The 15,799-nt window shown below is 34.9% G+C and overlaps 1 protein-coding gene across 4 annotated transcripts in view; it reads right to left on the bottom strand.

The window, feature by feature from the left end:
• Positions 1-15,799, bottom strand: part of htt (huntingtin) — a 242,530-nt gene that overhangs the window by 21,748 nt on the left and 204,983 nt on the right. For all 4 annotated transcript variants that reach the window (XM_051928233.1, XM_028801715.2, XM_051928234.1 and 1 more), the window contains 7 exons: positions 15,429-15,568; positions 14,729-14,811; positions 10,092-10,222; positions 6,781-6,913; positions 5,744-5,899; positions 2,530-2,720; positions 1,850-1,964 (listed from right to left, as the gene is read on the bottom strand). In XM_051928233.1, coding sequence (XP_051784193.1) covers positions 1,850-1,964; positions 2,530-2,720; positions 5,744-5,899; positions 6,781-6,913; positions 10,092-10,222; positions 14,729-14,811; positions 15,429-15,568 — 949 coding nt within the window. The remainder of the gene's footprint in view (positions 1-1,849; positions 1,965-2,529; positions 2,721-5,743; positions 5,900-6,780; positions 6,914-10,091; positions 10,223-14,728; positions 14,812-15,428; positions 15,569-15,799) is intronic.

The raw sequence follows: 15,799 nt of genomic DNA, 5'->3' as shown, positions 1-15,799 counted from the left end.
TTATGAGGATGAGTAAAAATGAAGATGTTATTATTAAACATTTATTTTCTCCTATGTATTCTATAAATTAATGTATTGGCAGCCACAGGCTATGATTACAGGAATACAAAGTTGGAATCAGCTCTAATGTAATGTTATTTATTTGTTGGACACGCTGATGTACAAATACAAACTAATACAAAAGTAAAATTTCAGCCACCAATTAACCTACTGTGCTTTTGGGATATGGGATAAAACTAAAGTATTTCAAGAAAAGCTACGTATTCAAAGGGATAAAATCCTTCTCTCTGAGAAATTTGGCATACTTTTCTCTACAGAATTCTACTATGAATAGCCCATTTAAGGTCATGCCACAACATCTCAATGGGGTTCTATCATGACTTTCATGAGGACACACCAAAACTTAATTTTTTTTTTCCAGCCATTCAGAGGTGCATTTGCTCTTGTGCTTCAGATCGTTGTCCTGCTGCAAATCCTAATTGTGTTTGTGCTTCAGATCATTGACTGAAAACCGGAAATTCCCCTTCAGTACATTCTGGTAAAGAGATGAATTCATACTTCCCTCAATAATGGGAAGTCACCCAGGCCCTGAAGCAGCAAAACATCCTCACATCATCACACTACCACCACTATGTTTGACTGTGGGCATGGTGTTCTTATCGTGGAAAGCTGTGTTAGCTTTAATCCATGTGTAACTGGGCTCATACCTTCCAGAAAGTTACACTTCTGACTTGTTATTCCACAGAACATTATGCCAAAAGTTTTGGGGGTAATCAAGGTGTTTTTTTTGCAAACGTTAGACAAGTCTTTACATTCTACTTTTTTAGCAGCTGTTTTCACCTTGCAGTTCTTACTAGGATAACGTTTTGCCCAATGTCATTCTAATGGTGGAATCAATGCTACTTACATTAACTAAGCTAAAAGATGCCTGCAGTTCCATCCATCCATCCATTTTTCAACCCGCTGAATCCGAACACAGGGTCACAGGGGTCTGCTGGAGCCAATCCCAGCCAACACAGGGCACAAGGCAGGAACCAATCCTGGGCAGGGTGCCAACCCACCCCAGGACACACACAAACACACCCACACACTAGGGCCAAGTTAGAATCGCCAATCCACCTAACCTGCATGTCTTTCCTTAGATGTTCATCTCTGTTCTTTCATGACTTCCCAGATAAGATTTCTATGCACTCTTGGAGTAATTTTGCTACGGCAGCCACTCTTGGGGAGATTAACCACCATTCCAAGTTTTCTCCATTTGGAGATGATGGTTTTCACAGTGGTTCACTGGAGTCCCAGGAGTTTATAGATTGCTTTGTAACCCTTTATTGACTGATAAATTGTCGGTAACTTTCTTTCTCTGGTCTTCTGGAATTTCTTTTTGATCAAGGCATTGTGTGCTACTTGTTGAGATCTTTTAGCCAACTTCATGTTGAAAAGTTTCTTTCAATAAATCAAATGATCACTAAAAAACTATGCATTGTGCTTACTCAGATTGTCTTTTGTATTATACTAAATTTATCTGGAGATCACAAACAATTGTTATAAATAAGCTAAAATAAAGGAACTTGGGGAGAGAGCAAATACTTTTTCACAGTACTATGTATACATTTTTTTTTTCTGAGCAGGTGCACAATGAACCCAGTCCTATGGAACTATGAGGCAGTACAGTAACCTCCACAGCAAAATGTCACCTTCCTGTAAATCAAAAAATCTTTTCATATTTTCCAATATTTGTTAATCTAGTAATTTCTAAATGTTAAGCACATCTTATAAAATATAAACAATTTTCATTCAATGAGTACAAAAAAAAAAAAGACTTAAAAACGGAACAAATGAGAAAAGTCACCTGGATAATCCCTGAAGTAAAATCTGGGCCAACATCAAGTGGGTAGTTCTCAATCATGTAGAAGGCTGCTGCACACATTATCAACACATGCTGTTGGTTGTGAAGACTTACACAACTATAAGAATAAAGACAGAAAAAAAAAACACATTTTTAAAGTTATTAACTGCGCTTTACTGATATTTTTGATTTAATCACTAAGATCATAATCAATATAAATTATCACTAAGATCATAATCAATATAAATTATCAATAATAGATTATATATATATATATATATATATATATATATATATATATATATATATATATAAATAACTGCAATGAATAAAAGCATATCTATGAAGTAAAAAGCAAAGGGCTTCAGCACTAAAAATGACTTACATTTTTGTCTTACTGGTGAGTCATGATGTGTCAATACAAATTTCACTTCTGCTAAATGTGAAACCTAAGATAGAGTAGTACACTGACTTTTGCTCTGCTCCTATTTGATTGAAGTGGGGCAAAAGAGGTATTATTTTGATCTAACAACCTCAGTTTTATGGTTTGCATTCTTCATCTTTTCTCATTAAACCACTGTGTCATAATATTATTTATTTCACTAAAATACAGTACATAAATAACTTAGACCACAACTGTAATTAAGAAAGCAAAGCAACATAAAAGGTACATAGTTTCTTACTGTGCTATCCCACGCAGGTTAGACAGTAGATAGTCACTGATAATAGGAATTAGCTGTTTTGCTGTGTCATCTAGCAAGTCACACTCCAAAACATAAAGGATGCCATGAAGTGCACCGATACGGCTTGGCATATGAGTGCTACGTAGTGTTGTCTCCAGCAAACGGCTAACTGGCTCTGCAATTGCCTTATCCTGAAAAATATTAAAATAAGATTTAAGGCTGTTAGAAAATTATGATTATGTGCAGATATTGCAAAAATGAAACAACAAAAATAAAATTTACTATAGTTATTAAAAGAATACACTCATATGCAAGAGTAGGAATATATGGAGATTACTTCTTAAGCAATATTTACAAAATAACTGGCTTGCGGATAGTGTTCAGGTATCAAAATTCATCTTATATGTAAGAAAAACATTGGAAAGCGGTATGAGGTATTGACTAAGGCACTAGATGTCAAGTCACATGAACTGGTAGTTTGGCTGCAACTTGTCTCACTGTGTGACAAACCTATCTGTAAAGAATTATAACATATTCTATTATTGTAAGTGAATTTGGATAAAGCAGTCAGAGAGACAAATAATAATACATTAATAACACTTTAGTTCTTTAATTAAAAAAATCTGTTGCCAGAAAACATTCAAAATCTGGAATACAGTATGTTGTAAACCTCAGTAAATAAGCAGAGTACAGAAAAAAGCCAACATCACCAACTATTTGCTTATTCAAAATCCACAGATACTAACAGATGTCAATAGAGGTCTGAAAAGAATACTGCTGTTAAATGCTGTTGAGTAAAATTCATGCACCTCCTGCATTATATTCATTTTTCTCAAAGATGAATTTTATACTTTGGCTGAAAACATGCTGAATATGGATCTTTTCTGTTTTTGTCATTGGGTGCAAAATTCATTGTAATGCAGAGATATACCCAAACAAGAAAATAGTGTTTCACGCTTTTATTTTTTAAATAAACAGATATAAATGCAATTTAACATCTGCCATTCATTTACTAGCTTACCTTGTTCACCTAAAGAAAATGTATGAGATGCATTAAAATGTACAGAATGACGTGTGTTATGTCATTTCACCCACTAACTGCTGCTTATCCTGGTGAGCACTATGGAGACAGCAAACTGACTTGAGAAGACCAAACTTTCCATTTCTCTACTGCAGCCTTCGGCTACAACTGGAAATTATCAGTGGTTTCATCAACTGAAAAAATATAATACCATGAGTGTGCCCTTTGTCTATGCCTTAAAACTTCTCCACTGACAAGTGCCTGGGGACATCCTTACTAGAGCCCCAAGAAACCTTGTTTGGCTCTGTTCAAAACCTTTATCTCTGTTCCCAAGCCATACCAAGTTTCCTCACGCTACAGCAGCAATTATATCTTTAAGATTGTAGAGGATGTTAATATTGATGATTATATACTACAATGCTGCGGTGGGTTGGCACCCTGCCCGGGATTGGTTCCTGCCTTGTGCCCTGTGTTGGATGGGATTGGCTCCAGCAGACCCCCGTGACCCTGTGTTCGGATTCAGTGGGTTGGAAAATGGATGGATGGATGGATATACTACAATGATTTCTGTTTTGGTCACTAACCAAAGCTTTAAACCACAGGTGAGGATGGAGATGCTGACTAGCTAATAAATCAAAGCTTTGCTTAAGAAAGGTCCTTTTCCCAACATTGCCTTTGATCATCTACAAGTGCACTCTTTTAAGATAAGTTGGCAAAGTTCAGAAATGCTATAGTTTTAACCACATGTATCATTGAAAGACTATTAAAGTTGGCCAGGTTCTGTTTAAGAAAGTGACAAGTACACTGACAGGTCCTTCTCATAATTGTGCAATTTTAAGATTAGCATTCCTTTACTACAGCCTACAGAGAAGAAACATTTTTACTTCCTCCAGGAAATATTTTCAGTTTATTTAAATTAAATTTCATCTGCCACACATTAACCCAAGCCTTAATTCTGTCCAGATTCAAATGTAATGATTCTACTGATTCTTTGTAAAAAATACATGTTAATGGTTCATATATCACCAACTTTCCAAAGCACTCTAAGACAAATATTGTTCAATTGTGATTACTTACTTGATATAATCACTTTTAATGTTTGAGGCACTTCTCTCCCTATACTATCTCCAAATCACTGAATACCTTCTTTATAGTCCATACAACTACTTACTGGTCACCACATTTTTCACATGAAAAATATTAAATTTATAGCATTTGCTATTTCAGGTTCTTGATATATAACTTCATCCTTATTTTCCTAATACATATCACATTTTCTTTGAATATTCTTTTACTACTAAAATATTTAAATACTTTGAAAGCTCACAGAGAACACTAAATTCCATTGCTTAAATCAGTTAGCCATGATTTCACTTTATTTCTGGAATGTGGATTGCAGCAGCAACATGCTAAGCTAAACAAACCACACCTCTCCCATACCAAAAAACTACTTCCAGGTTCTCCTGAGAATTACTCAGATGTTTTCAAATCACTTGAGAGATGTAATCCCTCCAATGCATCTTGGATTTACTCCTGGTTCTTCTTCTAGTGGGCTATATAAGGGAGGTATGAACAGGGTATCTAAACTACATGCTTAAAATGTCCAATTTCTGTCAGGAGACACATTAGCTCTGCTCCAAGGTCCCCCCGCATTACAGGACTCTTTACAGTTCCTTGTCACAAACATAGTGACCAGCAATCCTGAGTAGGAACCTCACTTCAGCTAATTGTACTTACCGTCTAATTCTTTTGACCACTTCCCAGAGCTTTTGATCAGAAGACCAAAATATAAATAAACCAGTAAATAATAAGCCTCATCGAACATCTTGAATCCTGCATCAGAACTATAGACAGGAAAGCTGTTGCCACTGAGACAATTTTTGGTTAACAATCTCACAATCAATTTTCCCCTAACTTGTGAACAAGACCCCCAAGGTGATTTATGCAGACAGATACTGTATAACTAATTGCCTCTTGGGCACATAAACTACTGCACTAAGACAGAGTGCAGCTATTCAGTAAAATTGCCAGACTCATTATTCAGAACATGTGTCAGACATATAATTAATATGCTTGGTTAAAGCCAATCAACTTTAAAAGCTATCTTCTTTTTGAAAATAATAATATTAGGTTCTAAAGGTACATCAGAACATACACAAATGAATAAAATGCATTTCCCAAATCAAACCTTACCATGCCAAGTACTGATGCTGCCTTACAAATAGCAGGTATCAAATACTGGTTAAGGATCTCATCTTCAGATGGATGTAGCTTCTGTAGCTCTGTCAAAGTGGCGTACATCATTTCATACTGGTTCCTTTCAGTGAACAAATCTGACACTGCAAGAAGCTAGTTGGGCAAATTAACAAGTTAAATTAATTTCATTAGGCCGATAACACAAAACCAGTTACATACTACAACGTTTAAGGAGTTTGTGAGCCATCCCCTATGTGCACTGTATCACTCATTTTTGGAAGCTGAAGACCTGAAAAAACATTGCGTCCCTCACTTTTAAATCCCTTGGTTTTTTTTAAACATTAGCCTGTTTATTATAGATCATTATTTGCACATTTGTCCAGTCAAAATTACCCTATTATCTATTCTCTTCTATGTTAAACATGCCACTTTGTAAATGGGAATAGTTAAGAAACAAAATACTACAAACAAATTTGTTAACTATTACAACAGATTACTTAAGTGGAAATGAGATGAGCATTTCCACTGCATATATATTGGATTTCAGACGTCAGAAGGTCAAATGGATACATGAAGCTCATGATGGAACATGACTTGGAAAAACTTCACTTTCACAATGCAGAATATATAGTTTAGTTTTAGTTTAATGCAGATCTATGCTATATTCCTGACAATTTAGCATGTTTAAGACGTACTTCCACTACAGTAGGTTTACAAACTGCTTATTCCAAGGTTATTCCAAGGTTAAGACTTATGTTGAAAATCGACAGTAATTAAAGGCATGCCATAAAGACAAACATTTTGTGAAAAATTTATTTAGAACTCAGACATGAATCACTTTTGGATTTGTATTACTGGTCAACTATGAAGACAGCATCACACACATTGTGTAATAATAAATATACAGAACAATAAAAATGAAATTAACTTTTTTTTTTAATAGAATACTACACATACAATAATGGCTTGGCAGTTATTTATTATTATTCTATTTTAAATCATCCATTGTGTTTTTTTTATCCTGCTATACGTACCGAACGCACCACCTCACTTATCAGTATTTCTGGAGTTTTTTTATTGCTGGAACCACTGGGCAGAATCCATTGACTATAAAGCTCCAGTAAGAACTGTGAACAGGAGTGGATGTCAACTCCAGCACGGTGTTTCCTGTAAAAATTAAAACTGTAATTTACTTTTGAATGTTATACTAGAACTAACTTGTTCAATTAATATGATCTTTGTTAATTTTAGAATCACAAAACATTTAACAATATAGGTAAGTAAAGCAAGAAGTGCAGTATGTACTTTACATAAAAAAAAACATTTAAAAGATCATCTAGTATGTGCAATTTGGCAAAGGTAATAAAAAATACGTATCCTGTCTTTGGCTAAAAACTGATACTGAAGAGCAGCTCAGTGGGAAAAAAAATGTATTTTTGAACTAAGTAAATTTATCTAAAGAAAAAAAGTTTTCACCAAATTGGCATCTGAAACAGTAACAGTAGGAGTGAATGATGCGTCCTAAAACAACAAATAGTACATAGTTACCAAGTACTTTTAAAATGTGAAACATTTCTATAAAACACTTGATTGTAAAGCTCATTTACAGATCCTTTACACTGACACCTAAAGTATTTTTCTTGCTTCACACTTAACAGTTTTCAAATTGATTTTAAAATCTTGCTGCTAGTTTTTAAATCTTTACATGGGCTTGCTCCTGCCTATTTATCTTAATTGTGTGTTTTACACAAGCCATCCAGAGTGCTTAGATCTTCTGGTCAGTTGTCTGGTTGTCCCTCGCACTAAGCGTAAAACCAAGGGGGACAGGGCTTTTGCAGCTGCTGCCCCTCGCCTGTGGAACTCTTTACCTCATTACATAAAGGAGTCGTCTACAATTGAACTGTTCAAAACAAGATTAAAAACTCATTTCTATTCACTTGCATTCCGTGACCTTCAGTAATACCAATGGTTTCCTCTTTGTGATTATATAACATTATTTCTATTTATTATGTATCTTATTTTATGTTCATATATCTTATTTCTATTTATGTTTTTATGTTGTTTTGTTTTTCTTTTATTCTATTATTGTAAAGCACTTTGGCCACAACATTACTATGTTGTTTTAAATGTGCTACATAAATAAATTGACATTGACATTATGCTTAGAGTGTTTGTGTGTGTATACATATATATTACTAGTTGGTAACCCTAATGCATACACATTGCCCCACCGGGACACCTGGAGAAGCAAATGACCGGGATGGGGGTAATTTCTTCACCAGGATGCAAGAGGGCAGCCCCCCTGGATTGTATGGGGGCCACGGAGCTTGGAGGCTCAAACCTGTTGGGGTCTGTGGCTACTGTTGGGGGGTTGGGGGCAGGGGTGGGCTGGATAGTTCTGAAGACATGGACTGCAGTACTTCCACCACACCAGGAAGTGATGCTGGAACAGGAAGCAGGTACACCCAGAGTGCTTCTGGGTGCCCATGTAGTACCAGGAAGTGCTGCAGGAAGGTCATCAGGGAGCACCTGGAGCACATCCGGGTGCATTATAAAAGAAGCTGCTGGGCCCTTATGGGCAGTTCTTCCGCCATACCTGGAAGTGCTGCCAGAAATGAGTCATCAAGCACCTGGAGCACTTCTGGGTGCATTATAAAAGGAGCCAACAACCACTACTTGGAGAACTGGCATTGGGAGGAAGAGGACAGAGCATGCAGGAGTGGAGTTAAGGCGGCAGAAGAAAGAGAAAAGGAAAGAAAAGGACTGAGTGCTGAAGAAGGAACCAAATAAACTTGTGAGTCTGTGTGTCTGTCTGGGCTGGGCTGATCTTCCACAATATATATATATATATATATATATATATATATATATATATATATATATATATATATATATATACATATACATATACACACACACATACACACACACATACATTCATACATACATACATACATATTACAAGTTAGTAACCCTAAACTGGCCCTATGCAGGAATGTGCAGGAGTGAGTGGGTCCTGTAAAGGATTGTAAGAAGAGGGCTCGGCTTAACTCAATCCAAGAAAGAAAAATGGTTGAAGGAGGAGAATTCTGGGCATGTCACATACGAGTTAAATTTTAATTCTACAATACTGAACAGGGGAAATTTTGAATGGCTTTTGGCATTTTATGTAAATATTTTTTCCTGTTTTGAGCCTTGTTTATTTTATACAAATATGATCAGAAGGACATACCAAAAGTAAAATGGACAAGCACGGCAATATGCTACATGTTGATTAGCATATGCTTAATAAAAATGTCACTGTACTCTGTACATAAAACAAAAATGACCCTAAAAATCTATAACAAGAGACACTTCAAACAGAAATCAATTGCAAGATAAAACTGACCTAAACTAGATTAAACATTAATTGTTGAAAGATGTAGTTGTGAGAAAAAAAGTGTACTGTCTACAGTAAGTTTTACTTCCATGTGCTGTGGTCTTGCTAGCAATATAGGTTCTTTGCTACTAAATATACATTTCTAATAATGTTCAACTACTATTCAACTGCATTACAACTTAAAATGACAGCCTTTTACTTTTGTTTGTTTACTTTCACCTTCTTTGTGTTTTCTGAAATCTGCTATAATGCCAATAGTCATCCTTCAGGAATTTACATCTGTGGAAGTTACACTCCTTACTTCTGCTTGGTCTCTAGCTTCTTCTTTTGTCTTTCTACAGTTCTATGGATATTGTTACCATAGCATTTAGCAGCCTCAAGAGAAATACAGTTAATGGTGCCACTACTAGTAACAAAACTCAATATCAAATGCTTCTTCAAAAAAAATAAATGTATAACAAAAGCCTGCATATTGTAATCTGTTCAGTTAGCCAATAAAAGGTGTCATTTTCTCATTGCAAAGAAAAGACAACATACAGTATAGTACGGTGGATATTAAAGGTCTACACAGTTTTATTGAAATATTACTTTTTGCTGCTGTATATACTGGAATCTCAACAAATCATGTGAGAATTTTCAACCCCATCATATAATCTTGCTAAAAACACTATTTAAAAAAGAAAGAAATTGAAAGAAATTCCTGTTTACAAATAATGTTTCAACCTTGCACCCAATGCTTGCTGAAATAGGCTCAAGCTTTCCTGCAATGCAGCCCTGCATAATTGAGTTAAGAAAATGGATGGAATAAAAAACAAAAAGTTCAATGGGAAATACAAATACAAATAAAATGCATTAAAAGAATGAAGAAAAATGAAGAATAAATGACAAAGAAAAAACCTACAAAATTATTATTATTTTTTAATTATACTTTACTTAGTATTGCGGAAGAGTGTACAGTAGACAAACCTCGAGTTTATTGGAGATGTTGGAGGTGAAGCAGGAGCTGGGACATCACTTTCATCCTCTTCATCTTCATCCCACTCCTCCTCCCTAAGTGGTGTAATATTGTTTCCAAGCCAAACGGAGTGAATGGAGACCTATAAAATTAGTAAACATTATGTCATAGATACAGATACAAAGCGCAGAATAATATTCTGTGCAAAGGTAATCTACACTGACAAAGATGGTATCAAGGAATCACTCAATTAATTTTGAACCATATCATTTTCTGATTATATTAAGACTGTGGTCTGTGTGGTGTGATGTGGTGTATTTGAAAGGGTTGTAGCAGAATGCATAGTTTAAATATTAAAAAATTCTAAAATAATAATTAACCACTGTAAATTAGAAACTAATTTAACAAAGTGACATAACTGTTTCATTTTCCTCTGCCAACTTCATATTATTCACATTTATATTTCCATAATTAAATGGAATTCGAAGGGAAAAGATAAAGACAAGAAACATGAGTAAATGCATAAATAAACTGATTAAATGCAGTTGGATAATTTTAAAAGTAAAATTTTTTGATGAATATACCAACTCCACAACTGTGTCATTTTACCTCCTTTATATCTATGCACTAATAAACATTATCTGCCCCAATATTTCATCTTGATGTTGCCACTACTTATCTTTATATATAATACGCTACCGTGGCTGCTCGTTTGTCTGTCCAGGATTTTAAATCAACTGTAGCTCGCAAACCATTTGACCTATTGACCTGAAATTTGGTACACATATACTACGTGACGTCTACTATCAGCTTTCAGGGTGATAATTGACCTCCAAGGTTATTCCTCTTTTTAATTTAATTTTATTTTATTGTAGAATCAACTCTCGGCAGCAGCCAGCAGGGCCGAATGCTCAAGTCAAGTGTATTAACTGCACGTTATCGTGCAGTGCGCCGTTACTGGTTATTACATATATGGCAGACATTTTTACTCAAAGCAACTAAAAATCTTAGTATAGCAGACACTGAATCAGAAAGCTGACTATATTTAAAAGATGTCAGTCTGCAATTACTTAAGTCTGCCCTCAACTAAGGTATGCTCATTCTTGACAATGTCACAGCCATATATCTTTAAAACATACAGTATGTCATACAAAACAAAGGTCTGGATACATGCAAATTAGCACTTTTTAAAGTGCTTCTTTTAGGTCACCACTACCTATATATTATTTATATTACTGTTTCTTTTGTCAGCATATACCATGATGCAAAATGTTATACATACACAAACAACAGACACACAAAGATTGCTCAGATTTTTTTTAATTTCCTTTCCATTTTGGCTATCTGCTCAGAAGTTGCAACCCTTCCATTTTTGGCATCTTTTGTAATTTTTTTACTTTTACATAACTAAACCTATGAAGCAGAAAGAACAACAGTTCTAGCATAGATCTGTAATATACTGAGATATTTTACTGTTTATCACTATCCTGCACCCAAACAGTAGCTCACAGTTCACTGTTTAACTGTGATGTTTTGAGCACAACTGTATTAAAAGCTTTTAGAAAGTCTCTCTTGTAGACTGGAGTCATAAATCCAACTTTCTAATCATCAGGAATTCTTCCAGAGAAGAATTTATAAAAAGGTTAAAAACAAACTTTCATGTATTTAAAGACTAACGGTAAAGGACTTTCAGGCTCACAAGTTTTATCTGATTTGAATGCTTCTAGTCCCTGAAACTAATTTAATTTAATATCCCAAAATACACAGCCTGCCTTCACATGCGCCATATAGCATAAAATAGGCAAAACATTAAGCATGGCAAGGGCCAATCAATTTCCTTTATTATGCCTCCCATACAACCTAGAGAAAGCTTTTTGACACTGAAATTTTTGTCCAAGCAACAACATTTTCATCAATTTTGTTTCACTGCCAAAACTAAGTTTGCATATACTTTATATTTAATATATTAGTACAATAATTCTAATTGGCTTCATAAATCAAAAACCAACACTTTTAAATCAATAAATCTGATATCTGCTATGAGCATAACTCCTAAATGACTCAGCCATTCCAACAAGGCTTTCCTAGGTTAAATCTAGAAATTTGAAATAATCTTTGATCACCACGTATTCTTTGATGAATACATCTTATTTTGGTAATAAAGCCAAACTGATCTAATCACACACCGCATTAAATGCTTTGCTTGCATCTTTCAATATCAGTTTAGCATCAATTAATTTACTTATTGATAAAAGTCAACAAGAACGGTTTGAAGATTTTTTAAAAGAAAACAGAGAATTCAGATAATCTTGTTTGTCTCACTTCTTCCATTAAAATATAATTCAGCTCAATTGCTACAAGAAGTAAGGCTGGTTCCCTTCTTAAGATAAGAAATGCTGTCATTACAGTCATTAAAATACTGTATTACCTGTCATATTAAAGATTTAAGTATGTTTTTTATTTTTTTCTTCCACTGCTGCATTGTACTGCATTACATTCAATTTTTGAATTAGAAAGCAGTACAAAAAAAAAAAAAAAAATCTTATAGGGAACACACCTCAATATGTACTGTTTCACTTGTGAATAAAATCTGAAATATGCCAAACAAGAAAAGTTTGAAATTCTAAGCAAGTGTTCATGTTAAGAACATACTTACTATACATATCATCTCATGGATTTTATTTTTCCTAATATTTTCAGAAATGTGCTCCACATAAAGCGACACAGATACGATATATGAGAGGAGCACTTCTTACTACTGGCAAATTTTCAAATAGGGATTCCAGTAAATCATTAACAAAGTATATCTACTTGTGTTTCATTATACTGACACAAACTTTTGTTCATCAGCAAAAAAACAAGCTTTTTTAACACTGACACCCTTTTAAAGCTAAGTACTTTCCAGTTGCAGTGAACGTGCAGATATATTTATATAGCGTAGAGCTATTTACGGTGAAAGACATTTAAATAAAATACAACCAAAATTAAAGTAATATATTACAGTCATATGAAAAATTTTGGGAACCCCTCTCAGCCTGCATAATAATTTACTCTACTTTCAACAAAAAAAAGATAACAGTGGTATGTATTTCATTTCCTAGGAACATCTGAGTACTGGGATGTTTTCCGAACAACGATTTTTACTGAAGCATTATTTAGTTGTATGAAATTAAATTTGGGTACCCTTGTAATATTGCTGATTTGAATGCATGTAACTGCTCAATACTGATTATTTGCAACACCAAACTGGTTGGATTAGCTCATTAACTTCATAGACAGGTGTATCCAATCATGAGAAGAGGTACTTAAGGTGGTCAATTGCAAGTTGTGCTTCCCTTTGACTCTCCTCTGAAGAGTGACAGCATGGGATCCTCAAAGCAACTCTCAAAAGATCTGAAAACAAAGATTGTTCAGTATCATGGTTTAGGGGAAGGCTACAAAAAGCTATCTCAGAGGTTTAAACTGTCAGTTTCAACTATAAGGAATGTAATCAGGAAATGGAAGGCCACAGGCACAGTTGCTGTTAAACCCAGGTCTGGCAGGCCAAGAAAAATACAGGAGCGGCATATGTGCAGGATTGTGAGAATGGTTACAGACAACCCACAGATCACCTCCAAAGACCTGCAAGAACATCTTGCTGCAGATGGTGTATCTGTACATCAGTCTACAATTCAGTGCTAATTTGGACAAAGAACATCTGTATGGCAGGGTGATGAGAAAGAAGCCCTTTCTGCACTCACGCCACAAACAGTGTCGCTTGTTGTATGCAAATGCTCGTTTAGACAAGCCACATTCATTTTGGAACGAAGTGCTTTGGACTGATGAAACAAAAATTGAGTTATTTGATCATAACAAAAAGCGCTTTGCATGGCGGAAGAAGAACACTGCATTCCAAGAAAAACACCTGCTACCTACTGTGAAATTGGGTGGAGGTTCCATCGTGCTGTGGGGCGGTAGGGCTAGTTCAGGGACTGGGTCCCTTGTTAAGGTCGAGGGTTGGATGAATTCAACCCACTATCAATAAATTCTTCAGGATAATGTTCAAGCATCAGTCACAAAGTTGAAGTTACACAAGGGTTGGATATTCCAACAAGACAATGACCCAAAACACAGTTCGAAATCTACAAAGGCATTCATGAAGAGGGGGAAGTACAATGTTCTGGAATGGCCATCACAGTCCCCTGACTAGAATATTATCGAAAATCTATGGGATGATTTGAAGCAGGCCATCCATACTCAGCAGCCATCAAATTTAACTGAACTGGAGAGATTTTGTATAGAAGAATGGTCAAAAATACCTCCATCCAGAATCCAGACACTCATCAAAGGCTACAGGATGTGTCTAGAGGCTGTTATATTTGCAAAAGCAGGCTCAAATAAGTACTGATGTAATATCTCTCTTGGGGTGCGCAAATTTATGGCCCTATCTAATTTTGTTATGATGCATATTGCATATTTTCTGTTAATCCAATAAATTTAATGTCACTGCTGAAATACTACTGTTTCCATAAGGCATGTCATATATTAAAAGGAAGTTGCTACTTTGAAAGCTCAGCCAATGATAAACAAAAATCCAAAGAATTAACATTAACATATGACTGCATATGTTTATTAATATATTGCTTAGAGTAAACTTCTACAATCTTACCTGTCCCAGTTTATAGTCCATGTTGCCCAGTTCTCTTTCAGTGTTTATTTGCAGAAGTAGTTTCTCATGGCTAATCATTGTACCTAAAATGTTTATTTTGGGTTAGCTTGTTATTCAACATCTGCACTTCTAACATTAGAAAAAGACAAAGATCTTAAAATTCCATTTCAGCTTTCCTTATCATTCATTCTTAATTCAAAGTAACAATAAAAATGTATTTTCTCCAAAAATTAAATTATCAAGTGTTAAAGTATTAACACATATCCATCCAGTCATCAATTTTCTGAAACTACTTATCTATAACAGAGCGGCATGAGCTGTAACTTAACAGGGATTCCTGCACATTGCAGGGTACATTCGTTGAAGTATGATATGTTTTTATTTTACAGTCATTATTCTAGTTGCATGCACCTTGGCAGTGGAAATAAACTCTACTTCCAAGAAGAAATACGGGCTAATGCTAAATTTTTTACATAGATATACTCCATGGCCAGCAACAGAATTTGGGCACAAGATTGTACCTTCTGCAACACCATGAAAGACAATCTTATAATCTAACAATTTCAAGGTTTAGCTGCTAGACATAAATTACGTGCATTTGTTAATACAATTATTGGTAGCTAATTATTCCCCTTGTAATCATTTTGTCAAACGATTTTCTACAAAAATTATGAATGACAAATAATATTAGCAGATGTACCTGTAACTGAAGAGGAGAGAAATGGAACAGGATCCCAAAACTGATACTGGTATTGTGTAGCAACATTGTCACGTTTTGAAACCATTGCTTGTATTTCTCTTTCCACAATGCCTCTGATTAGACTCAGCTTCCTTCCAAATCTGATGGTTAGAAACACGAGTATTTACATCACTAGGAGTGTAAAACAAAGTAAAACAATAAAATCACAGTATAAAGGACTATACAATGTAATGCCTGGCATCTTAGTTTTGCGAGGTACACATGTGATTCCGTTTTAGAGTGCTTAAAAAAAGTAATATGAATTATCTTATCTATTCCATTATCTTCAAAGAAATAATAATGTTTTATGAATTGTATGTCCTGTAGACTGT

The sequence above is a fragment of the Erpetoichthys calabaricus genome, chromosome 5, assembly GCF_900747795.2.
Source record: "Erpetoichthys calabaricus chromosome 5, fErpCal1.3, whole genome shotgun sequence".
Lineage (NCBI taxonomy): Eukaryota > Metazoa > Chordata > Cladistia > Polypteriformes > Polypteridae > Erpetoichthys > Erpetoichthys calabaricus.
The sequence above is the reverse complement of the archived record's forward strand: the minus strand, read 5'-3'. Positions and strand labels throughout refer to the sequence as shown.